Below are 23,822 nucleotides of genomic sequence, written 5' to 3' on the forward strand. Positions count from 1 at the left end.
CAGACATTTGTAGGTTTTATGCAAGCGGCAACGATTTGTCAGAGTCGTACGGAGTATTAGAGTACTTGGCGGGCAGTGACTACTGACTAGTGTGTTGAATTCTTGCATTGTTATATAACATATGGTTTTACAGGTGTTTGATGTTGTGCACAATCGAAGCTACTACAACTGTCTACTTGCTTTGACGATGGAGAGTTCGCGTCTCTTATCTATAGGTACCGTCACAGTCAAGAGAGAACTTTGACGTGATGCTACTACCAAATGGACGGAATGGAAATGATGCAACAAACATCCAAAATTCCAAATGGTTCAGATGAAATGTGGACATCTTAGTCCATGCTGAAGTTGATATATATAATTCTGCCGATTTGTATAAGTTCCACAGAAAACTGTTTGGACCAACTCGGTCCATTTCTGAGAACGAACAATCTGTTGGCCATGAAAACATTGTTAGAGCCGATTGTTCTTTCATACTAGAGAGTTGTTATGTCATTCTGATCCAATTATGACCTTGATTCTTTCCCATCGAAGTTTGTCACCGCACCAATTTCGTACTGGCAAAACATTCTGATTGGTAGTGTACGAGACGTAGAGCAGAGTACCAAATAGGTGGGTAGAATCACATACGCACAGTGGCCAAACCCACCACATGAGATGGCATGGTTAAGGTTTCACCAGTCACTACTACTACAGTTCAGTGATACGAAAACTACATATCATTAAGAGACTGACTATCGCTATATAGATTGCCCTTCCTTTTAAGGATGGAATTTACCGGCAGCGTCTAAAGTCTACGTTGTATTATTCAAGGGGAATATCATTGAAAGGTTTTTCTACCATCTTCTCAGCAATGCAGTTGTGTCGCACTTTAACACCCACCATCTTACTCTCCACAATGAAGAGTCTCGAAGAGTCCTCCACCTCTTTCCAAAGCAATTCCTATTTTCACTTGTCTTTCCTAAAAACCCATATTCTACACAATCACACATGCATCACTTTGGTTGGTGAGATTAGTTCTGGGTTTCAACTTTGAACTGTATGAGAGCATGCTCAACCCCCACCTTTATATTGTGGTTAGTGTTGGACACTTGTATTTTCTAGATTATCTTAATAATACCAGGAGAAAAAGAAAAAGAAGTCCAGGCTTAGAATATTACCTTCACCAACATTTTTCCTTTTCAGCCTTCCAAAATTTCTTTACTAGTTCTCATAACTGACCTCCGGTTGTTGAACCAACCAAAGTTGTATGTATAGCGAGATGAAAACAAGAAAAGATAATGAGAACGGTAAGGAAAAGGTGTGGTAGTAGGGCGGGAGGCGTTCGCTACTTCCCATTAGAACTGGCATTCTTATGGAAAGGCCAGAGATTTACCAGGCGCTCTAGTACTGCTGCACTCTTTAAGAAATAGCCTGAGAATCCTGCTGGAGTTGATGGTGGAGGAAAATCTTCAGCTGGCATAGCAAATGATCGAATCATTTTTTCCATTTTATCAAACGTGAGATACGAGCCCACTTCTTGCAGCCTCTCTGGACCCATTATCGGTAGTGTGTGCTCTTGATGCAACGAAGCAGCCTCACCGTCATTTTTCTGCCAAGTGAAAGAAAACACAAAACTTAGTTTTCCAGAAGAGCAAACACAACTATCAGAATTTCATCTGGACACAAATCACACAACTTATTTCTATTTACTCGTATAATTGACGGTGCATTACCTCCAATGGTGATAGATCTGCGCCACGACTAAACGTCATCTCTACACGGAATCTTTTTGGGTCTTCTAAGGGTACCTGCAATTTCAGTATAAAAAGTAAACAAGCAGAAATTGTATAAATAAATACCAACACATCACCACTCAAGCATATATGGTAGACCTAGATGAGTCTAATACCTAACTTAACAAGGGAAACTAAATTACTTACTTCTGTGTTCTCAAACATTCTCAATACTATATAACTCATGTAGTCAAGCTCTTTAGTGTTGTATAAATGCTCCAAAGCACTTTCACAAACAAGGCCATCTTCTCCTTGAAGAGATTCATCCAGGTTGCAGTAGCGGAGAACATTCATTAGAGAATGGATATGAGATTCCTATCAATTCAAAAAGTTCATATTAACTTCCATGAATCACTAAATTAAGATATATAACTGGAGATGAAGATATGTAACTCACGGATGTAAAGTAAAGGCGCGTACGAACGTGACGTTCAGGTGTTCTGACATTTGCGTACCTGAGGCAATAAGATGATTTGTTTTACTTTTATGGAAAAGATAAATGGATAGTAAACATATAGAAATGGTTATAAATTACTTTGGGTCCAAACGATATTTGATCTCCTTATCTTCATCATCCTCCTGATCCATTGATCTCTCACTTGATATGCTAGATCTCCTCACATCTTCATTCTTATTGTAAAGCTTTGGTATATCACTTATGCTGCATTTTCTGTCATCATTGTTCACACTAAGCTTTGTCTGGTATTCCTTTTCGTCCTTCTCCAAATTTGTTGACTTCAAAGGTTCATCCTGAGTACTCTTTGGTTCTGCAACGCTGATAGCTTCTTCACGAGTATTCCTCAAATCAATCATTATTTTACCCAGCAAACGACGAGCGATCTGAATAAAAAGACAGTTATATAGCATGCCAATAGAATGTGAAATTCGGTTTGATTTTAAAGACGAGCTATCAAAATAGGTTAGTGTACAAGAAGCTTAAAGAGAAAAAAAAAAGGTAGATGTAAAGATTCTTCAATTTTATTAGAGACATAACCATCACATGCCTTCAAAAGCCAGAAACAAAGTTCTATGTGCATATACTGTCTAGCAACTAATTCAACATCGGTATATGTATAAAAAATTTCTGAAAGTGTGCGGCAGCATACCTTTGAACCAATCTTCAGCTTCTGTGTTGGATTAATGCCATACTCATTTGGTATGACACCATCAGCAAGTAACTACAATTACAATACAGAAAATGTATCAGGCTGACAGATAAACAGATACATACCATGTATTCTAGCATTTTATAACTATAAGCGGTCCACTTCTGTGATAGCTGGAAACTAGTTGGGAGGGATAACATGTCCAGTGGATAGCTATCATATATTATCATCTCTAAATTCCTGTACCTGGGCAACTTTGAAGAGCTCATCAAGACCGTCCAAATTCAGATGCCCATTGTGTAGAAGATCATATCTGTCACGGGGTAACAAATTATATAAATAAAATGTTCTTCGGTACAACAAACAACCCAATATTATAACAAGACCTTAATGGCACAGGTCAGTGATTAATTCATGAATTCGATTCTTAAATTAAAAATCAGATATAAGAAAACAGTGTTTACAGTTTTGAGGAACTTCAAAACTCAGATTATAGCAAGATTAGGTATGAAACCCAATTTAATAGTTTGAAGACAGTTGTGATCAATATAGTCAAATACACCTAATAACTATTGCATGAATGTGAAACATTTAAAAGAAATGCTAACTGATAACTTACTTGCAGGAGTCATAAATGTCCGGAATTTGTGTTATGTCGAACCGTCTGCCAGTAAATAATGCAGGAAATTCATTATTAAATCCACAATGTCAAACATATTATTAGTCCAATTGTTAAACTGACAACTTATATTCAGCATTCACTCTTTCTTAGACACAACTTTTTTCACTAACTACCATTTGATTGGTAAAAGGTATCCAAGTATCTGAAATGTCAAATGTCAATTTTAAAACCGTTTTGATGCAAAGATATTCAGAACATTACAAGTCCTTGCAAATTCTAAGCCTTAAATGAAAAGGAATGATTAGATGAGATTATCTAACCAAAAACACAATCAAATAGAAAAAGGATGGTAGCACTTACTCTTTTCGTTCATTATACAAGTCCCTTACAAGCTTTCTCCAACGAGCATACATCAAAAGGAATCCCTCACTACCACAGGGTAATCCAGCGGCAATACGATCAACGTCGATATTAGTCTTACCAAGGGCCTTTGCTTGGTCATAAGGAAGGATCACATCATATGAGCTTGTCGTAAGTTCTTCATCTTCATCTTTCGCTAGCTGTCTTACTTGTTCAGTGACATTCTTAGTTAATGTAACCTGTAAATTATATAAGATAACATTAAAAAAAACATATAGTATAGAGCATCAGGTTATAGGGAAATCTTTTTTTCTTTAGTTTGAATTATAGTGCGAGCTTATCCAAAAGAATTATGCAATCTGACAATAGCAATAAAATACTTGTTAGAATATGGAAAGGAACATAAATTATTGAAACCATTGTACCTACGACACAGCTTTGGTGAGTGCAAATGCTCAAATAAGAATAATTAATAGCTTTGCTTGTTCATATGACAACTGTGATGGCAACTTTAGTTCAGGAGGATCCCATTCATTCAGCAAAAATATACGTGGAGTTTGCCGCTTGCAGATTGGACTAGGATGGGTAGGACCAGGTGATTGTTTTTCCTTGTCTTTTATTATTAGATGATTTTTCCTTTATTGGTGGTAATGCATCCGACTTAAGAATCTACAGTCAGTCCCTTTGATGAAACAATGGTAAGAATATAGCCCATGTGTTAGTTTCATAGCCATATATATCAAATCAGTCCATCCCACACTTGGTGATTGAACTCTATTGAATGTAGAGGTCCAATACCATGATGATACGATCATACAACACTTACATATATTCCTATCGATTTTAACTCTATCTTCCAACATTTCCAATAGCCTACAAAAAGCTTGGATTTTACACATTTTCATGCTAATATTAAACATGGAGGGACCTACAATACTTAGATGCAAAATCAAATGCAGTTTACCAATTTAGGTAGAAGCTCTAAAGCATTGGAAGGCAGTCCACCTCCATCAGCCATCCAAGGAGATATTTCATTGCTTTGAACTGTCTTTGCACCTGAAGTTATAATCTCATTTAACCTAGCCTGCACATACACCTCAATTATTATTGTAATAGAGGATCCTAAATCAGCACTATCAGTTTTCTAATGCCCCCAAACAAGACCAACCTTTGCTTCCTCCATCTCAACACTTGCATTTTCAAGCCCATCCAACATAGATGAGTCCTTGCTAACAAGAGAAACCTTTAAAAGAGGGAATAAGATCAGTCATGCAAACTCAATATCCAAAAGGAGTATAAATAATGTTATTAAGTCATACCAGTATTGGTGTTAGCTGCCCTTCTAGATCAAGTAGGCCTTTGGCAAATGCAGCTGCAGACATCTGCAAACGAAATTACTGTGAATAATGCAACACACCATTACACCAATAAGCTAGTGACCACTGGTGAAGTTATACCTGCACACGGCCCTCATCAGAGCTGTAGATTTTAAGATCATGTCGATAGGTGCTATGCAAGCGAAGCAGGCCAGTACCTTCACCTGCAATTATGTAAAAATTCATCATGAGAAGCAGCCAGCGAAAATAGTTGAATTAATGAAGTTCCATCATGAGTGACCTTGCAGTAGAAGAAACAGACTCTTTTTTTATTTTATTTTGCAATATAAAACTATCTATTACATCAAGAACACTTGAAACAGATGGTAATTATGTTCAGTCCTCAAATGTAACAGTATATGACTAAAGGAACATAACAATCTGGATTTTAAAATGGAACTTCTGAACAGCAAAAAAAAATTTGGTGTATGAAACAAGATGAGAAAAGCTGCTATCATAACCTGGATACATGTTATTCCGAAAATATCTACCCAGCTCCTCAGCCTGCAGATAAGTGAACAATTGAAACAGTGAGCATATGAAAAGTGAAACACAATAATACATAAGTGACAACAAGGTTCTCAAACTTCGTTGTTTTTGTTTTTTTTAAAGCCGAGGGTTCTTAAAACTGTAGTCTTATACACAATCATGAGAAATGAGTATACTATGAGGATTATTGATCAAAGAAATGACTGATAGATAAATTAATAGATACCTGCTTTCTGCCAGCATGTGTAAGGACACCCCCATACTTGAGAACCATCAAAGCTTCAACAGGACGTTCTTCCTCACCTTCACCATTACTTTTTGTAACTTTAACCCACTTCAGTGGCTTTAGCTGAACTTTCCTGTAGATGCCAGAGAAGTGTCCCCCCTTGATAAACATATGCATGAGAGCAGCCAATTATTATAACCATAAAGCAGTGTAAAAACATGTCAAATTTTATTTACATAAAAACGCAGATATAAATTTGAAACACAGTATGCATCAAGACTCAAGACATTCTTTCTGTAAACATAACATTTATAAATCAAAACAAATCTCTACTATCAACATAATGCAAATTCAACAAAACAGTGAAAGCCACACAAAAAAAGAAGAAAGAAGCAACAACAACAGTGAATAATCCTCTTCCAGTTGATGAAAGTAAAGAGGATAGATGAAGACATCACTTTTTGTTGGCAGTGGCATGAATAAATAAGGATCACAAGTAATAATTTATAAGAAATAAACCCAAAATAATAAATGTGAATTCACCTTTAGGATGAACTAAGGGGAAGAGAAAACTCTATAAACAAAAATTCTAGTCAAATTAAATTACCTCCTCGAGCACTGCTTTAACTTGACGAAGCTTTTCAGCATGCTCAATGTCTTCTGCCTCACTATCACTTTCTCGATCTGGTCTAGACAATGTAAAGAGTCAGTGTGTTGTAGTATGTTGATAAGAAAAAAAATTCCAGCTGGCAAATAGATCTTCTTATCAAGTTTTTGATTTACTGTGAAAATTAATACCTAGAACGAGGTACCAGCATCCGTGTGGCATCCAACAAATCTTGCAATTGGATAGCACTTTTCAGTTTCGTCTACAAAATGAGAACCAACACCAATGATCAGTTTATATGATAAGTCAACTGATAGATACATAGCAAAATTGTCTAAAAGATTAAATAGAACACCTCAGATCTAGGCCGGCCCCCATTGTACTTTAGCATTATATTTAAAAGCTTTTCCTCGGTAACCTTCAGCTTCACTTTCTGTTTGGGAGTTCTATCACCACTGCCAGAGCAAAACAGATTTATTAAGGGAAAATAGGAAGTTCAACTATAACAGGTCAAAAAACTGAGAGGAATACGTACTGACGAACAATGGCAATCACACAACGTAATTCCTCAGCCTGCCCAAACGTCCCAATAATTCCACTTCCATGGCGAGTTAGCCCCTCAGAAGGTTGGCTTGGCTCATTGGTTTTCCAAGGCAAAGTTGGTGGAATCACAGAAGAAAGGTGAGGAGCTTTAGCATCTAAAAATATCTTCCTAAGCACACAAGCAGCATCATCATAATACCTGTAATTCCAAAAAAACATTACAGGAAGAAAAAGATTGAGACATCACTAAACTCTAAATTCTAAACTCTAAACTTTAATTCAATTACATCCAGGAAATTGAACCAAAATGAATCAATTTCTAATGAAACTTGAAAGCACATTAGCCAAATCAGCGTTAGAACACCAACATCAACCAAATAACTAGAAAAATATAGTAAACATTACTTGTAGGAATTCTTCACGAAACTCCATCCATTCACATCACAGACATAGGAGCGTCCCTCACAACGCAGAAGATCGAACCCACAAACCTGCAAGCAGTGAATAAATTAAAAAACAAACCCAAGAATAAGACAGAAGGTAAAGACAATGAGAGTGTCATGACAACCAAAGAAGGGACAGTAGTGGATATCAGATCTTAACTACATACCGCTTGCCTAAAGGCAATGCAGACCTCCCTTGCCATTTGCTTCTCCATAGGTGTCAGTAAAACAGGATATCTCACCTATCAAATTAGTTAACAAGCAAATGTCATTTTTCACCCCAGCATTTCCTATTCTAATTCCATTAGAAATTAGTACGTACTTCCTTGCCATCAGGATTCCTCATGACAACACCATCTACCACAGGAGATTTCCTTGCCTCAGCATGCGCATATTCAGGGCCCACCGTGTACACCTAGTTTATTTGACCAGAAGATACAACTACTTAGAGAAACAAAAGTGAAACAACGATTGCATAAATATAGCAATATCTGCAGAAACTACCATGGGGAGAAGTGATTCACCAAAATCGCATAAGTATAACTACAATACTTCAGAAGTTTTAATTTGAAAAACCAAGGGAATCAAACAAAGCAGAAAGGGCTTGAGGGTCAATAGACAGCCCCCAGATTTTATTAAGAAAAAAAAATGATGAAGGAAGGATATATCATGGCAGAGGCCACATCTTGGAGCTTGTCTGAAATTTAGCAGGAAATATTTGCTGATGGAATAGCGAGTTTCACAGTTTATATGGAGATCCCCACTCCACAGTGTCAGTAAGTATTAAGACATGGTAATTGAAATGTTCACCCTTTATAAAGTACCAGGAGAAAAATAAAAAGTAAGTGGCGATGTAAAATAGTAATGAACAATTCACCTTTATGAAATGAGAAGTTTTATATACAAAACCATTAACCTCATAATCTTATTCGTTTCAGAGAAAAAAAAATTAAAAGATCACAAATGCAAACCCAAGTTATACAACCTTGACATCTGTTCCTCCAGTTGGCATAAATTCTTCATATATATATGAGCCTTCTCGTCTCACTCTTCTAACTTCCGGATGGAACTCGCTAGATCGGTTACCAACCTATTCAGACAAGGAAAGGATTTACTTTAAATTTGGACAATGAACTGAGACTAGAACTCATAAACACAATTTCAAACTGATTATGAATGATCATATGCTCTGACTTCATCAGATGGTTGAAAACTGAAATGCTCATACAGTATTTTACTTGATTGACATGTATGACTGGTAAGATCACCTCTCTACACATAATTAAAGAAAATATTTGTTTTCAATTGCCAAGGATAACTGCAAAAACATTTACCACAAACTGGGTAAGTTTGGTTTCAGCAGAGAGATGAAATAACCTAAGCTAATCTAGACAGACTACACTCAATAATTTCCTACCCTTGTAGAGTACTAAATTTGCTTCAAGTACTTTCCATTTCACACATATGCATATGCAAACAAACGTAAACTCTCTTCTAGAGCAATATTTTGCAATGCCAGTTGCAACAAACCTTCCTAAACAGCTCCTTCATTCCTCCACCAGCTGAGCTAGGGTAATATATCATTATACTGTGATCATCCCCTTCATATAAGTAAGCACAAGTGTCAGTTTCTTTGATTTGAAGAGCAACATCTGAAAATCTTACGTAAAGCCTAAACGTAGCCGTGTTGAAAACAAAGCACTTTGATGTATGAATATACAATATTTCTATATCTGTATAATACAAGTAATAAGCAGCAAACAGAGAAATACATAAAACCTTGCGAATTTCCAATATAAACTGATCACAATAGTAACTTGATCAAAAACAAGATTTGAACTAGAGAGAGCCAAAATATACTTGTGCACCAAATAAATGACAAAAGATCAGCTTGGATACAATATCTTATTTAACAGCATAAGTATGAAGCTGACCATCAACAGGCTTCTCCACAAATGGCTTCCAGAAACGTTGACCATGAACCTCCACAAAATCTTCTTGCTCAACAAAATAGTCGAGCTCTTGATATGGTTTGTCTCTATTTACAAGGGCATATCTTGGAACAGGGATTCCAAACATTTCAAGACGCTTCAATGGACCAAAGAAATGCATCAGCTTTTGTCATTCTACTTTTACAAATAAAATATGCTCATAGGAGTTATAAATGAACAGTCGAGTTCTCAGGTCAGGTCAGTTCCAAGACTTGCTCAAGAGTGCTTGGATCTGCATCCAGCAGGGAACAAAAATCTACACTCATATAAATAAATTTGTTGCCGCTCTTCGATGTAGACATAAAGTAATTGAGTAAGGTCCAGTCAGCAACTGACCAGGAGAACACTCAGAGAAATGAAACATTAAGTTCATACATGAAGACATGCTAATTTCTAACAAATGTCTTCAGGTAGCATTCACACCAGGAGAGATATAACCTTTTGATACAAGAAGATCTCAGAAGCATACCTCATATACTTTTGTGCGGTCATGAAGAAGGTGTTGCGGCTCCAACTCATTTACAAGAAAAGGTCTGGATAGAAAGAATACGCAATCAGAAAGTGAGAAAACAATGTTCCTTACAGATATACAAACTCTTGTGCACAGTAAAATACATGCATACAAATAAAAGTAGAATCAGTACATGAAAAATTGAAAATTCATAGAGCTTACTTCCGTAAATTAGCATACGCTTCAGCCTTTTCCAGAGGATAGCCAGAGGAATGGAAGGCAATCAGGCAATCACATATCGGCCAGCTGAAACATACGAACAACGCCACAAAAAAATCACTTAAAACAGTGAATCACAAGTAACAGAATATACACTATTCGCCGTCACACAATGATCGAAAAGTCACACACAAAATCATATAAAAAGCTTACCTCTCAATAGGATCTTCCAGAATGACCTTATCTCCAAAATGTGTAATCTACGAGAGAAGATTCAAAGCAAGATATGTATAAACAACAGAGTAAATTCTTACCAAACCAGATTCATAATCAATCAAAACCAAAACAACACAAATACGTCACGCAACTATTTTCATCATGATCCGGTCAAAAACACTGTAACAGCTCAAAACAGTCTCTAAATTCTTCATGCATCTTCATCTATACACAAAACTCGAATCTAAACCAAAACTACAACACAGATTCAAACGATCATCCAGTACCTCGAATTCGCCGAATTTCTGAAGGCGGTCGAGAATCTGGCCCATCGGCGCAGAGAACACCTGCACACGGAGAGAGAAATAGAGAACGATCAGCGCACACATACACTGCCGGAATCTGACAGACATTTCTGGCCGGAGAAACCAAAAACAAAACGGAAAAGGAGAACCTCGGGGCCGCATTTCACCTTCTTTTCCATCACACAAACCCCAATCTTAATCTTCGTCTCCATATTTTTCACTCTCTCTCTCTCTCTGTTTTCCACTTTCCGACTCCGAAATCCAAAACCTCGAGAAAGAGAGAGAAGAACGTCGGTGGCTACTTATAGCAGGGCCACTGGGGGAGCTTATCTGGCGCCGAGAGTTCGGAGCGCCGACTCGGGCGAGTTGAGTCACGAGAATTACGGGATGGAGAGAGAGAGATAGGCGGGGGAGGTTGCTTTAAACGGCCAGGGAGAGATAGTGGAGCAGAGGAGAGTTTGGGGAATAAAGAAAAATAAATAAAGCGGGGAAATGGAAAATAATAAATATAAATAGTGGGGGAGGAGATAGACATTCCTGGATTCTGGAATATGCAGTGATGTTGAAGGGGATGGGGACGTGGTTTTGGTTTTGGATTCCTTCAGTTGGGCTGCGATCAGCTGGTCCTTTTTCTTTCTTTAGTTTAATATGGGCAAATGTGGTATTGGATTAGTTGGTCTTTGCGTTGCATAATCAAAGTTTTATTAAAGGAATTTTGTATATTAAATTAAAAATCTACATCCAATAAAATTACAAAGTAGACCAACTAGCTACTAAATTACAATATTAGACACACTTACGACCGCTATATAGACAACTATCGACAATTTACAAGCGCAACAATTAAGAAAATAGTCTCGATGAGCCTCAATAGTTATATTTAAATGTGTCTGTTTTTTTATATAATGAATTTATTGGCAAAAATGCCGGAATATATCTCATTTGTAACTCAAAGCAAAACGAGTTATATGTCATTCGTAAGTGAAAAGAAAAACAAGTGACAAAGGTTGAACTCTTGAAATTCAATAAAAATGACAGTATTAGGTGATATTTCAAATTAAATGAATAAAAACAGAGATTGTACTGAGATAATTGTATTGTAGTAATGCTGAAAGAAAAACATGGGGCTATGAGATGAGTTCGATATTTAATGGTGAATATCCAAGATTTCCATGTGGGCACATGATTTGGTAACGCTGGACAACCAAGCTTGGTTTTCACGATAAGATTGAGACAATTCATGTGCTAAAAAAAGTGTGATGGAGGAAGGGGTGGACACCATATCCCCTTGTAGATTTAATTGTTTGCTTGTCAAGGGCCATTTGGTCATTTCCGGAAAGTCCAAGGAAATCTTGGACCGCAACGTTGACTGCTACAAGTCCTAGACTGTCTAGATTGATGGTGAAATTTACAAGGCACGAGAATGTAAAAATAAACTCACGGAGTCAAAGTGCGACGTGGTCAACACGTCAAGGATGGCTCCTAGCTCTCCCGTAGACTCCGTAGTCGTGACCAGAATACTTCACCGTCGACAACAGTATAAATCATAGCCACAGTCAATAGCATGCACAGTCGGTTATGTCCGATTGCTTGAACCATAGGAAGAGTACACTTTTCCGGGACTAGTCATGAAGCATATATTGTTGGGAGAAATTTAGGCAAAGCTGTAGAATGTACAAGCCACAAATTTATGAGGCTACTAATGTCTCTTTATACACAACGAATAAGCAATCCGGATTAACACCTTTTAAAATAAAGTTTTGTAAATGCAGAAATGTACATTTGTTCGTTGAACGCGGACTGAGTTTGTTGTTCTGGTTTTAAACACGAGTTCAAACTTGGCTGCCTCTTAATCTTGACCCCTCTGCTTAGTAGTTTAACCAACCATACTAGGTAAGCCGTCAGTATATGTTAGCAAATACGTGTGTCCTAAGCCTTCCCACGCTAGAATTTGCTTGTTGGATTCGCCTCGCGGAGTTGAGCACTAGCAGCGTGTTTACCTATACTAGTTCCTGCAATATATCCTCCAGACCAAGCATTCTGCCAGATAAACAGAACAGTCCAGTGAGACTTGAGCAACAATGAAAGTATCAAACTAACATATGACCGGATAGTGATGCTCAGCTAGTTTTCATAATCTAGTTTGAATGTTGCAAGTGTAAATGCATGAGCATAAGAGCATGCTTAAACAAATGAAATTTTAATTTGGGAGGCAGGAAGAAAAGTTGAGATGAATGATATAAGCAAATGATGTTTTTCCTCATTGACTAGTGCACCTTGCCAGGCAATTTTAGTTACCAATGAAAGAAGAATCTCATGTGGCATGCTGAAAATGTCAAAGAGAATGGGAAAGAACGTTGACAGAGCACTTTAACTAGATATTAAATGGAAAAGCCTCCAATGATGGTTCTTATGAGTTGATATTCTTAAATAGTACAGTTATATACAAATAGTTTTTTTTTTGGATAATAGCATATGTATCAGTTGTATGTCATTTCAGGTATATGACAGATATTTTACCTGAAAATTGAAACCACCAGTTATTCCATCAACATTCAACACCTGAAATTTATTTTTAATGTTTTAGTAATACAAGTAAGTTATGATGATTAAAAGCATGAACTTTACTTTTTGATAAATGCACAAATCTGGCTAATGATCACTACCTCCCCAGCAAAGAACAGGCGTGCCTGAATTTTGCTTTCCATTGTGTTTAATGATATCTTCACCAAAGCAAGAAACATAATTAACTTTTGAACGTGAATATGGATCAGATGAGAGAGAGAGAGAGAGAGAGAGAGAGAGAGAGACCTCAGAAAGTGGAACACCACCTGCAGTGACGAATTCATCCTTATATTGACTCTGCACCAGGAAAAAAAGACATATCCCGGTTAACTATGAAAGATTTAAAGAAGGAAAAGAAAAAGGGAGGTGCAGTGTGGATTAGTTTTGCAGAATTTACCTTTCCTTTAACAGAAAAGTCACAATGCTTTAGCATATGAGCAACAGAAGCCAATGAATCCTTTGAAATGGATGCCCACAAAATATCACCAAGTAAACCCTGGCAATGAAGAAGTGGAGAAGTTAATCTATCATGCTAATACACAAAGACTACATCAAGCCATGTCAATAACTAGAAATTGGAAGTCAATATCGAACCTGGCGACTCAATATATATTTCCAGAATCTCTTCACAAGGCCAAATTCAGTAGGATAGGAATTCGCTACCTTTTGCTTCTACAGGGGTAAAGGCAACAAATAGCAGAATTGTTAATTCAGACAGCATATGGTAATTGAAGAAACCATGAATCTAGAATAAATATATCACAGTATCGGAGTCCTGACAAAAATTCTTCTGAAAACTATATTAAGTTTCATCAGGTAATCTTTTACTTTATAATAGTTCAAGTTTGAGACATTATGTCGTCCCATTTTTACATCAGTGTTTTGCATCTAACTATATCTTACAATTTATATGTTTTTCTTATATATGCTGGAGCTATTCTGCACTAAGGAAGCATGATCAATTATTAGCCTCAGAAACTTACTAAATCCATGCCATGCCTTTCAAACAAAAATATATAAATTCAATAGAAAGTAAAAAGACAAAAGAGTACCGCAAACTTATTTTTGTGTTGTATGAGGATTGATTTCACATCATCTATATGTACATCAGGTGTAAAGTCCAGAATAAGAGTCCCTGCAACAAACCAATACAAAGTTGAGAAACGAAGGCCAAAGTTTAAAAATAAATATGTGGGTAACTAAATGAGTGGATAAAGAATGAATAAGTAATTTTCTTGCCTTTGTAACCTGTATGGGATAAAACACAGGCCCCCCATGCAGATAACCGAAGAATTGCTGGCCCACTGAATCCCCAGTGTGTGACTAACACAGGTCCAACCTACAATTCCAAATACTATTCTGTATGACACATGCATTTTGAAAAATGAAATGAGGTCAACAAAACAGTACATACCTGCGTGAGCTGTGGTATATTCCTTTTGACATTCTCTATTTTCAGCTTTGCCTTGACTTTAGCGAATGTGATCTGAATGTTAAAAAGAGAAGGCTAAGAACTGCAGAAAAGCTTTTCTCTGGATTCCACATATTTCATAAGAAACAGCAGGAATCAGACAATGATTGTTAACATTTAATATGTTGTAAGCAAGGATGTTGATTATTGTGAAGATAGTTACCCCTGACAAGTCGGCCAGCTGTGGATCCTCAATCTTGAAAGTAAATAAACTTGGTACAGGATCAACAATCGAATGACCAAGCTGAGATGCAAGACTGTAACCCTGTGAGAAGAACAAAGTCATATCAACAAACTTAACCAATCACGTGATGACACAAAAGGATAAATAATCAATCACAACCTGCTTGCCATTACCGCTTGCAATCAAAAGATAATCAGCTTCAACATATTCAACAGAACTGGGTATACGTTTTTCAATGCCTAGAAGAAATTTTCCACCATCAGTAGGAGATGCAGTTACCACAGCTTTTCCGGTCTGAATAGAAACTGGTAAACGAATTCAAATTTCAGCACAAAATAACTCGCAAGTCAAAATATTAGAACACTGGCACTCATGCATCATAACTTGGACTTTATAGAATTAAACCAAAATGAGTACTTAATATACTATTTATGACTATTAAACGACAACATTCTTGGAAATTATTAAATTAAGACCTGGATCACTAGTATATGAATTCCCCATAGTTGGTATCATAATTAGCAGATTACATAAATGAAACAAATTATAATCAAATATATCATTTAGTACTGTCATGCAATTGGTGAACAAACATACCCCCCAACCGCGTTGATTCAGACATGAGACAATCAATGATTGTAGCCGAACTATTGCTGACAGGAAACACCCTTCCATCATCCTCAGTCTGTCACCAGTTGAGATCACATTATAAAAAATGCACAACAAATACATTTAGAGTGAAAACAACATGTAGTATAGTACACAACCTTCAGCTCCACCCCATGATCAGAAAACCAGGTCATTGTATCCACCGGCCCATGCGTGTTGAAAAACGCTCCTTTCAATTCCTTATGCCCCCTGGGGTAGTTTTCTGCCAAAGTCTATGACCCAAAATCATCACTCTGAGCCTCATATATATTCATCAAAAGTACTATAATAGAATTTCAATATAAACCCCATTTATGCATTACCATGGCTTCAACACAATGCCCATTTGTCACATTGCACCGGCCTCCCCCAGAAACTTTCACCTACATTTGCAAACACAACCAAATCAAATCGATACCGAAACATATGGGAAATGACCATTCTGAATACCAAAACTATACAGAATCAAAACAAACCTTGGCTAGGGGCCTTGCTTTCTCAATAAGTACCACATTGAGATTAGGAGCCAGGGTTTTAGCTCTAATTGCTCCATAAACCCCAGCTGCTCCAGCTCCAACTACCACTAGTAGCTCCTCACTTGCCTACCCATCAAATAACTCACACTAATAATTTCATCACAATAAAATAAAATCAAAATTAAAAATTAAAAACTCCGAGAAATGAGGAATTGAAGTTTATGGTTGTGGTGTCTACCTTGTTATGAGCTCTGGGAGTGGCAGTGGAAGTAAATTTCCGGTTCTTAAGGGTTGAAATGAGATGAGGGTTACGTTTTCCGGGAGTTGCGGCTTCAGAGAAGGCCCTAGAGTGAAGGGCGAAGCGCGCCAAAGAGAGGCTCATAGGCGCTTCTCTGTATATTTTGGTTTAGATGGTGCGGATGAAGGGAGGGGCCGCATGGTTGTTATGGTGGGGTTATGACGTGGCAGTAATGTGGTTGGGCCTATTGGGTCATGGGATTCTGGGCTCGATGTGATATGGCTGTATCACTGAAGCATTTCACCAGAGAAAATTAAACAATTGCTTACTTTAGAGCTTAGAAAACTTATGTGAGTGGTTTTTATTGGATTGTATGATCATTCTTAACATTCAGGCAGAACATTTCAAAATTTAAAAAAAAATCATTTTTAGCTGAAAATCGTGTGCTATATTAAGGAATTTATATCAAATCGAGTTGATTTTCAATTTTGGATGAAAAACTTATTCGGAATGAATCGATTAAAAATGAGGTTTGTGGAAATAGATGATACACAAATAAGTTTATTAGACTTTCCAACTGCAAAAAACCCGAAAAACTTATTTGCACTCTTTTGCTTGTGTAATAAAACAAGGTTGCTAACTTGCTTTCACGGATCAAGGGTTTTGGTTTTATGCTCTTGGAAATGGTTTTAAACATGTTCATAGCAGCAGTAATATTTGGGAGACTGAAAGAAAAGATAATGAATATCCAGTTACTTCATGTGACATTATATGTGATCAAAAGTCATGCATAAGAGAAGCATGTAAAAACTTAATGCATAAGACGAGCTAAATTTCAACTCGTGCTAAAAACCTATAGTTTGAATGAGTAGTTATTTCTCTATTTATAACGAATTTGTATCATCCATTTCCGAGTTATTCAGGTAATCTATTCACTTTATTATCTATTATCATAAATATCACAAATCACAAATAAAAACTACTTCACGTACAATATATTACAGATTACATAACTTCATCAATGCTCTTCCGATCTGGACCTCAGTTATTTAGGTTCAATTTTTCATGTATGTGTTCGCTCAAACACTATGGATATCCCGTTAACATCTACATCACATGAATTAAAGGAGGTTATTAATCAACGGCGAATCCAGAATTTGTTCCGAGCCAAGGCAAAATTATTTTACAAATTCTTACTCTTGAAAAAAAATGTTGCAAAAATTCAAGTTTGTCTTAGTCTAATAGCATAATTTGATCACATAAAATATTAGATAATTTGATTGTACGTCTGACCCTATATGAGTTTGTTAAGAAACCAATTAGTTGAACCAAACCAACATAAGTAATTGCATAATGTGCTACCAACATGAATTAGACTATTTTCTCTATTCCTTTTTTTTTTCTTGAACTCAATATAAGTTCTATTCATTCTTGGTGCAGATCTTTGATAAATAAAGGGAAAAACCCTATATGTATTATGCCTCCTTGTCTTAGGTCTCATTAATTATAAAGCCCAAATCAATGTTGTCCAAAGAAAATATAGAAGAATGATGCCTACAAGTGGTCTGGTATTCCTCAAATTCTGCCCTTACTCTATGATTTTTACATACCAGCTTATATAATAATAGGTGAATTACAAACCCCAGCCTAGGCAATTGCCTAAGCTTGCCTATACATGAATTCGCCACTGTTAATATTAATGTTTGATGCCCTACACCACAACACACAACATTTCGATTCTTGTGACCCAAGAAAAATAGTCAAGGGTTTGAAAATGAAGTATGTATATTTGAATCGGCCAGCTCACACATTACCCCCCGCGCGCGCGCCCATAATGCAATAGATGCATATGAAGCAAGCGGCCTCCTACACCAGAATCCAAGCATGGAAGCGCTGCATGTCTCTAGCCCAACGCTGCACCACAATGCGCACACTCAAACCCACCCACGCCGTCTTCATCACCCACGGCCTCCACCTCAACAACTTCGCCCTCAGCAAGCTCCTCTCCTTCTGCGCCCTCTCCGGCCATCTCCGCTACGCCTCTCTCCTCTTCACCCAAGTCCCCACCCCCAACGCCTACATGTACAACACTCTAATCCGGGCCCACTCCAGCTCTAGCTCGCCTCATCTGGCCGTGCATTATTTCCGGCTCATGTTGAAACAGACCGACATCGAACCCGATAACTTCACGTTTCATTTCGTCATCTTGGGTTGCGTGAATTGTTGCTGTCTTGCTGCAGGGAGGCAGATGCATTGCTGTGTGGTTAAGAATGGGTTGGTTGCGGCGGATGCGCATGTTCAGACTGCGATTTTGAGGCTGTATGTGGAGTGTGGGGTTTTAGGGGATGCACGGAAGGTGTTCGATGGAATTCCTGTGAGAGATTTGATACAGTGGAATGTGATCATGAATGGGTACGTCAAGCGCGGCTTGGCTTCCGAGGCTTTGAGGGTTTTTGGGGATATGTTGGTCGGTGGAGCTGAGCCTGATGGGTTTTGTGTGGCCACGGGGCTCGCGGCGTGTGCGCATTTGGGGGCTCTGTGGCAGGGGAAGTGGATTCATGAGTATGTTAGAAAGAGGGAAGGGTTGAAATCGGATGTGGTTATTGGGACGGCGCTTGTGGATATGTATGGTAAGTGTGGCTGTATTGATTTGGCTGTGGGAGCGTTTGAGGGGATGACGGAAAGGAATGTAGTGTCGTGGTCGGCGATGATTGGGGCGTTTGGGGCGCATGGTTATGCAGCAGAGGCAATTTCTTGCTTGGAGAGAATGCAGGTAGATGACGGAATCAAGCCTGACAGCGTCGTGCTTCTTGGAGTACTAATGGCCTGTAGTCATGCAGGACTGCTCGGGAAGGGTAAGACTTTGTTGGATAATATGAAAGCTCAATATGGGATGGTGCCCAAACACGAGCACTATAGTTGTGTTGTAGACTTGCTGTGTAAGGCAGGTCGATTAAGTGACGCATTTGAGCTCATTGGAAGAATGCCCATGAAGCCGCTTGCTTCTGTGTGGGGTGCTTTATTGAGTGGGTGCCGTATCCATAATAATGTAGACCTCGCGGAGATTGCTGCCGAACAACTTTTGCAGGTATCAAATGATGACAAGGGGGAAGAGATCAGTGCTTATGTTCAGTTGTCAAACATTTATTTAGGTGCCCGGAGGAGTGAAGACGCAGTTAGGATAAGGAAGATGATTGGTGACAAGGGAATGAAGAAGACACCAGGCTGCAGCATAATAGAGGTGGATGGTAAGGTTAATGAGTTTGTTTCAGGGGATGTGTCCCATTCACTTTGTGTTCAAATATGTACAATGTTAGATCTAATATCTGCTGACTCGGTTCAAGACCCGTAAATCTAGTGATATGTATAAACCAACTGTAGCTGTAGTTATTCATTGTACGTATTCATGGATGCTATAATCGCAATGCAATCATGCTATTTAATCTTCTTCAACTTTCTAGATTAGTTCAACTCATCGGAAAACTCTTACGTATATACTACAGTAGCAACAGTCCTGGTTGCAAGATTTCGACAACGTGATATATTTGCTATACAGTACAAATTCTTGCGAATAAACATGAAAAGTTGAAAGTGACATTACGGACTATACAATTAAACTAAATTTTGTCTTGCATATATGCTATCTTAGTAACACATAAACTTGTCTTACATAAATGCTATCTTACACATACACTTGTCTTACATGTGTGTTGGAAGTCACTAACCCATCTGCCTTGCCATTTACACAATATGAAGATGAGCCTACAGAAGCGAGTATCATTCTGATGTTCTTGACAAGGTGGTGTATATTCACTCCAGTCATGATTCAGATCCTGCTGGTGAACCAACTTCAGTATAAGAGGAAACTTCAAGGCACATGTATTAATTTGTTGTACTGTTTCTATCTATATGATCTTTTTTTTATGAGATATGTGAAGTGTCAGAAAATGATAAGAAAAAACTGCTGTAGATATAGCAAGGTTTTGACAAGACCTAGCTAGAAAGTCTCTAACCTGGGGTCGAGGAGGGAACCACCACGACATGCATATCATGATTGTTTGGAGGAAGATGTAAGCGAAGTGGATATAGTTGGCCATTCAGGGGATTGCGCGAACATACTTCAAATTCTTCGAGCCCTGTCTCTTCCTTCAACATTTTCTTCAGCTCCTCTACCCCACTACCTGTGAATGAAAAGGAAACATCTTGCGTTCCATCGTCATCTGCGTCTTTTATATCATCAGCTACATGATAGAAGATCATTCTTCCATTTTTCATTGGCGAACCAAGATCAATTGACTTATTCCTTGACTGCATTTGAAGAACGAACAATTACAACCGCCAACTTCGTAAAATTTATCACCACGTACACAGGCTCAGACAATATAGACATATCAGCCATCTTAACTTGTTATTGAACATGCACGTACAAACCTCGTTTTGGAGAAGTTGGAGAGACCTAAGCTCAATTTTAGTCGAAGAGCTCGATTCTGAGATGTCTTCAGGTGATTCAGGTGGTGGAGGAGGGGGTTTTGCCTCTGCAGGAGGGGATTCCGGCGCTGCACGAGGAGACTGTGGCGCTGCATGAGGCGATTGTGCCTTTTCAGGAGGGGATTGTTCCCTTGCAGGAGTGGCCGCAGCCATTGAAGGATGTCCTGGAGAATCATGTTTAAGCTCCACGACATCTATATCCCACAAAATCCAATCCTGTCTTGCTGTTCTATGAGGAATATCATGCGTGATGGAATTTCTCCAAGGCGGTACACCGCCATTTGCACGCAAGAATTGGCCATAGGGTGTCTTGAGCTTAATCTGGTACCCTTCTCTTACAGGCTCCCATTCCAAAGAAGAATCCAGTCTCTTTGGTAGGGTTTGTAAGACTTTCTTGCCTCTCAATCCTAGACGGAATGGCATGTTAGAAGCTGTTAAGTATTTCCCGTAAACGCTTTTGAAACGTAAAGCAGTTCCCGTTTGGGTAAGCTCCACTGTCCATCTAGCATTCCTCACCGTTCCATCACGATCTTGGCATACAGACTCTTGATCATCCTCGGCTAAAAGATATTTGTCATGGTGGCTTCGCAACCGTATGACTCTAGCTTGTTTGAAAAACTCCATATCGTGGTGCTTGAATTGACATTAATATGTTACTGAAATTAAACAGAGAACAGCAGAGATTGACCTTAGGGACATAAATGTCGATCTGCTGAAAGCAAATGTAAGAATGATAAGAATTTCACGGAAGAATTAAAGGGTTGTGGCGGATGTATTTGTTAATGGCAGGAAGGAATTAGAGGCAAATATGACCAAAGGTTGAGAAAGTTGAGGAAAAACTGTGAGGGATCGATCGAGATATATTAAGGCTAGGGATGGTTATTTCTTAATAAGGAATGAGAACAGAAAACCTAGTTTAAAAGCAGCTGCTGAGAATATGGAGGAGAGGCGGTTATTAGGGGAAGATTCCATCGTTAATGCATGAGATTATCTCATAATACATATGCTATTCAAACTACGTACATCGATATATATGATCTCCCAACAAGACAACCATTAATGTTCAAACTTTTTAATCTCAACGTACTATACCTTGCAATCGGTTGATTAATAACAATGCTAGCTAGCTCAAGCAATTACATACTGTATATACACTTGTCTTAAGATCAGAGTACAATTATCCTCGTTACAAAAAATTTGTGTGTTGCGAGACTAGCTAGTATATATTTAGTTAATTAAAGTATATAGGAAATGGATTTCAAGTTCAATTTGATATTCCGGATTGTGTTTGATTATATATATCATTGAATTCTAACTTTTTGACATATATGGATATTTGAAGTTCATGGATACCATGATATCTATGGCCTTAAGAACAGTTAGGGTTTTAAGAGAAGGAGAATTTGAGAGAGAAATTTTAGCTATTTTCTATTTCTTTGGGAATTCGTTACAGAATGAAAGAGAGAATAAGATCGAGCAGCTATATATACATGAGCTACAATGCTCTAACAAACTTGATGATCTGTCCACCACACATTTGGACAGCCTGGCTAACTATTACAAAAGACTTAGAAGATTAACAGACTTGCTAATTATCAATAATCAAGTTTGTGTAATTAAAAGTATGGGTGCTACTTGCAAGCCTCCTCAAGTGATTGAGGTGAACTGGTTAACCCCTCATTTTGGTTTGATCAAAGTTAATACTGATGGAGCATAAAAAATTAGTTATAATAAGGCAGCTATGGTGGTGTTTATAGAGACTACAGAGGTACTGTTTTAAGTGTTTTCTCTTCTACTTTTGATATCCCTAGCTCAGTTGCTGCATGTCATGGCGGTCATTAAGGTTATTGAATTAGCTTGGGTTAGAGACTTGAAGTTTATATGGTTAGAGGTGGACTATTCTCTTATTCTTCTTTATCTACAGTTTTACAATCTAGTTCCTTGGAGTCTTCGTGTGAACTGGTTCAATTGCTTGCATCGAATCTCCTAAATGCATTTTAGATCAAGCCATATCTTTCGTGAGGCCAATCAAACTGGTGATGCACTTGCTAATTTCAGTGCTTCTTTATATAGTTTTACTTTATGAGATTCAGTTCCAGATTTTCTAGTGAGTCATTGTGATAAGGATCAATTAGGATTTCGTAATTTTCGTTTTCGTTAGCTGTTTCTTAGTTGGTTGAGGGACAATTATGTTTGTTATTCTTTATTCATTTTTGTATCTTTTTTCGTTTCAATAATTTTTTGTAAGAGTATGTTGGTCCTCTTTACACTTAAAAAAAATCAATAATCATACTTAACAGTTGATACTCCGAATCAAAGGATCAATTGTATAAATCATCTTACCTTTAATTCTTTCGATCTGTTCATAGACTTAATAGCTAGCTAGCTGCTTCCTTTTGATAGTTTACTATATATATATATGTATATATATATATATGTATATATGCATAGTGGATCTATGAAATCGCATGTCTATTCGGAGTGGACTTTTAAACACCGAAAAATAAAAAACCGAGTAAAATCGCACCGAACTGATATTAAGAAACTGAAATCAAATAAAACTGCCCTATCGGTTTCGAAAATACACTAGTGGAAAACAACGCTTAAGAGACGGACACATTTCGTCTCTTAAGAATCCCAATCCATCTCATAAGCACTTCAGAGGGGAACAGTTCGTCGCTTAAGCTTCGTCGCGTAGGCCTTGTCGCATAGGTGCTAGCAAGGCGACACAAGAAGTTCGTCGCTTAAGTGAAGATCTTATGCGGTGAATGGTTAGTTTTGTCGTAACCGCTTATGCGACGAATGTAGTACCGTAAACGACGAAACGTCCGTCTCCTTTTTACTTAAGAGGCAAGTATGCTTTCGTCACTTAAGTGGTTAGTGAGTTAGGGCGGCAGAACCCATTGTTCTTAAACGGCTGTTGTTTCGTCGTTTTGTACTTAAACGTCAACTAAATTTCGTCGCTTAAGTGGACTATGATCTTAGACGGCGAAATTGTTATATACTTAAGAGGCGCCATGTTTCAT

General features: G+C 37.8%; 4 protein-coding genes across 6 annotated transcripts; 1 reads left to right on the plus strand and 3 right to left on the minus strand.

Annotated features, from left to right (window-relative positions):
* Nucleotides 1-1,140: 1,140 nt before the first annotated feature.
* On the minus strand, nucleotides 1,141-11,125 carry LOC126797556 (inositol hexakisphosphate and diphosphoinositol-pentakisphosphate kinase VIP1-like). 2 transcript variants are annotated; one of them, XM_050524203.1, is made up of 30 exons: nucleotides 10,894-11,125; nucleotides 10,709-10,768; nucleotides 10,419-10,465; nucleotides 10,209-10,292; nucleotides 10,005-10,068; nucleotides 9,479-9,632; nucleotides 9,075-9,145; nucleotides 8,530-8,634; nucleotides 7,867-7,959; nucleotides 7,712-7,786; nucleotides 7,507-7,592; nucleotides 7,094-7,300; nucleotides 6,914-7,013; nucleotides 6,750-6,820; nucleotides 6,559-6,640; nucleotides 5,952-6,110; nucleotides 5,698-5,740; nucleotides 5,318-5,400; nucleotides 5,180-5,242; nucleotides 5,029-5,103; nucleotides 4,825-4,944; nucleotides 3,861-4,099; nucleotides 3,498-3,542; nucleotides 3,125-3,191; nucleotides 2,879-2,950; nucleotides 2,308-2,612; nucleotides 2,170-2,227; nucleotides 1,920-2,087; nucleotides 1,713-1,787; nucleotides 1,141-1,588 (listed from the first exon to the last, which is right to left on the minus strand). In XM_050524203.1, the coding sequence occupies exons 1-30, from the start codon at nucleotides 10,936-10,938 to the stop codon at nucleotides 1,325-1,327; spliced, it is 3,180 nt and encodes a 1,059-aa protein (XP_050380160.1). In that variant the 5' UTR covers nucleotides 10,939-11,125; the 3' UTR covers nucleotides 1,141-1,324. The 2 variants fall into 2 exon arrangements, with proteins under 2 accessions (XP_050380160.1, XP_050380159.1); XM_050524202.1 differs by having other exon boundaries at nucleotides 10,876-11,125.
* A 1,273-nt stretch (nucleotides 11,126-12,398) lies between these two features.
* Nucleotides 12,399-16,457, minus strand: LOC126797557 (uncharacterized). 2 transcript variants are annotated; one of them, XM_050524204.1, is made up of 16 exons: nucleotides 16,309-16,457; nucleotides 16,071-16,196; nucleotides 15,918-15,977; nucleotides 15,714-15,827; nucleotides 15,544-15,631; nucleotides 15,106-15,251; nucleotides 14,926-15,027; nucleotides 14,706-14,777; nucleotides 14,531-14,630; nucleotides 14,344-14,426; nucleotides 13,886-13,963; nucleotides 13,689-13,787; nucleotides 13,538-13,588; nucleotides 13,393-13,449; nucleotides 13,247-13,288; nucleotides 12,399-12,766 (listed from the first exon to the last, which is right to left on the minus strand). In XM_050524204.1, exons 1-16 carry the CDS (start codon nucleotides 16,450-16,452, stop codon nucleotides 12,671-12,673), a joined length of 1,458 nt encoding a protein of 485 aa, XP_050380161.1. In that variant the 5' UTR covers nucleotides 16,453-16,457; the 3' UTR covers nucleotides 12,399-12,670. The 2 variants fall into 2 exon arrangements, with proteins under 2 accessions (XP_050380161.1, XP_050380162.1); XM_050524205.1 differs by lacking the exons at nucleotides 13,247-13,288; nucleotides 13,393-13,449.
* A 1,685-nt stretch (nucleotides 16,458-18,142) lies between these two features.
* On the plus strand, nucleotides 18,143-19,741 carry LOC126799712 (pentatricopeptide repeat-containing protein At3g28660-like). Its single transcript, XM_050526963.1, is given in 1 exon segment — nucleotides 18,143-19,741. A coding segment is annotated over 1 exon segment (1,518 nt). The 3' UTR covers nucleotides 19,661-19,741.
* A 575-nt stretch (nucleotides 19,742-20,316) lies between these two features.
* LOC126797411 (uncharacterized) lies at nucleotides 20,317-21,420 on the minus strand. The gene is made up of 2 exons (XM_050524046.1): nucleotides 20,869-21,420; nucleotides 20,317-20,604 (listed from the first exon to the last, which is right to left on the minus strand). The coding sequence occupies exons 1-2, from the start codon at nucleotides 21,418-21,420 to the stop codon at nucleotides 20,317-20,319; spliced, it is 840 nt and encodes a 279-aa protein (XP_050380003.1).
* Nucleotides 21,421-23,822: the final 2,402 nt, after the last annotated feature.

This window comes from Argentina anserina, chromosome 6, assembly GCF_933775445.1.
Source record: "Argentina anserina chromosome 6, drPotAnse1.1, whole genome shotgun sequence".
NCBI classification, from domain to species: Eukaryota; Viridiplantae; Streptophyta; class Magnoliopsida; order Rosales; family Rosaceae; genus Argentina; species Argentina anserina.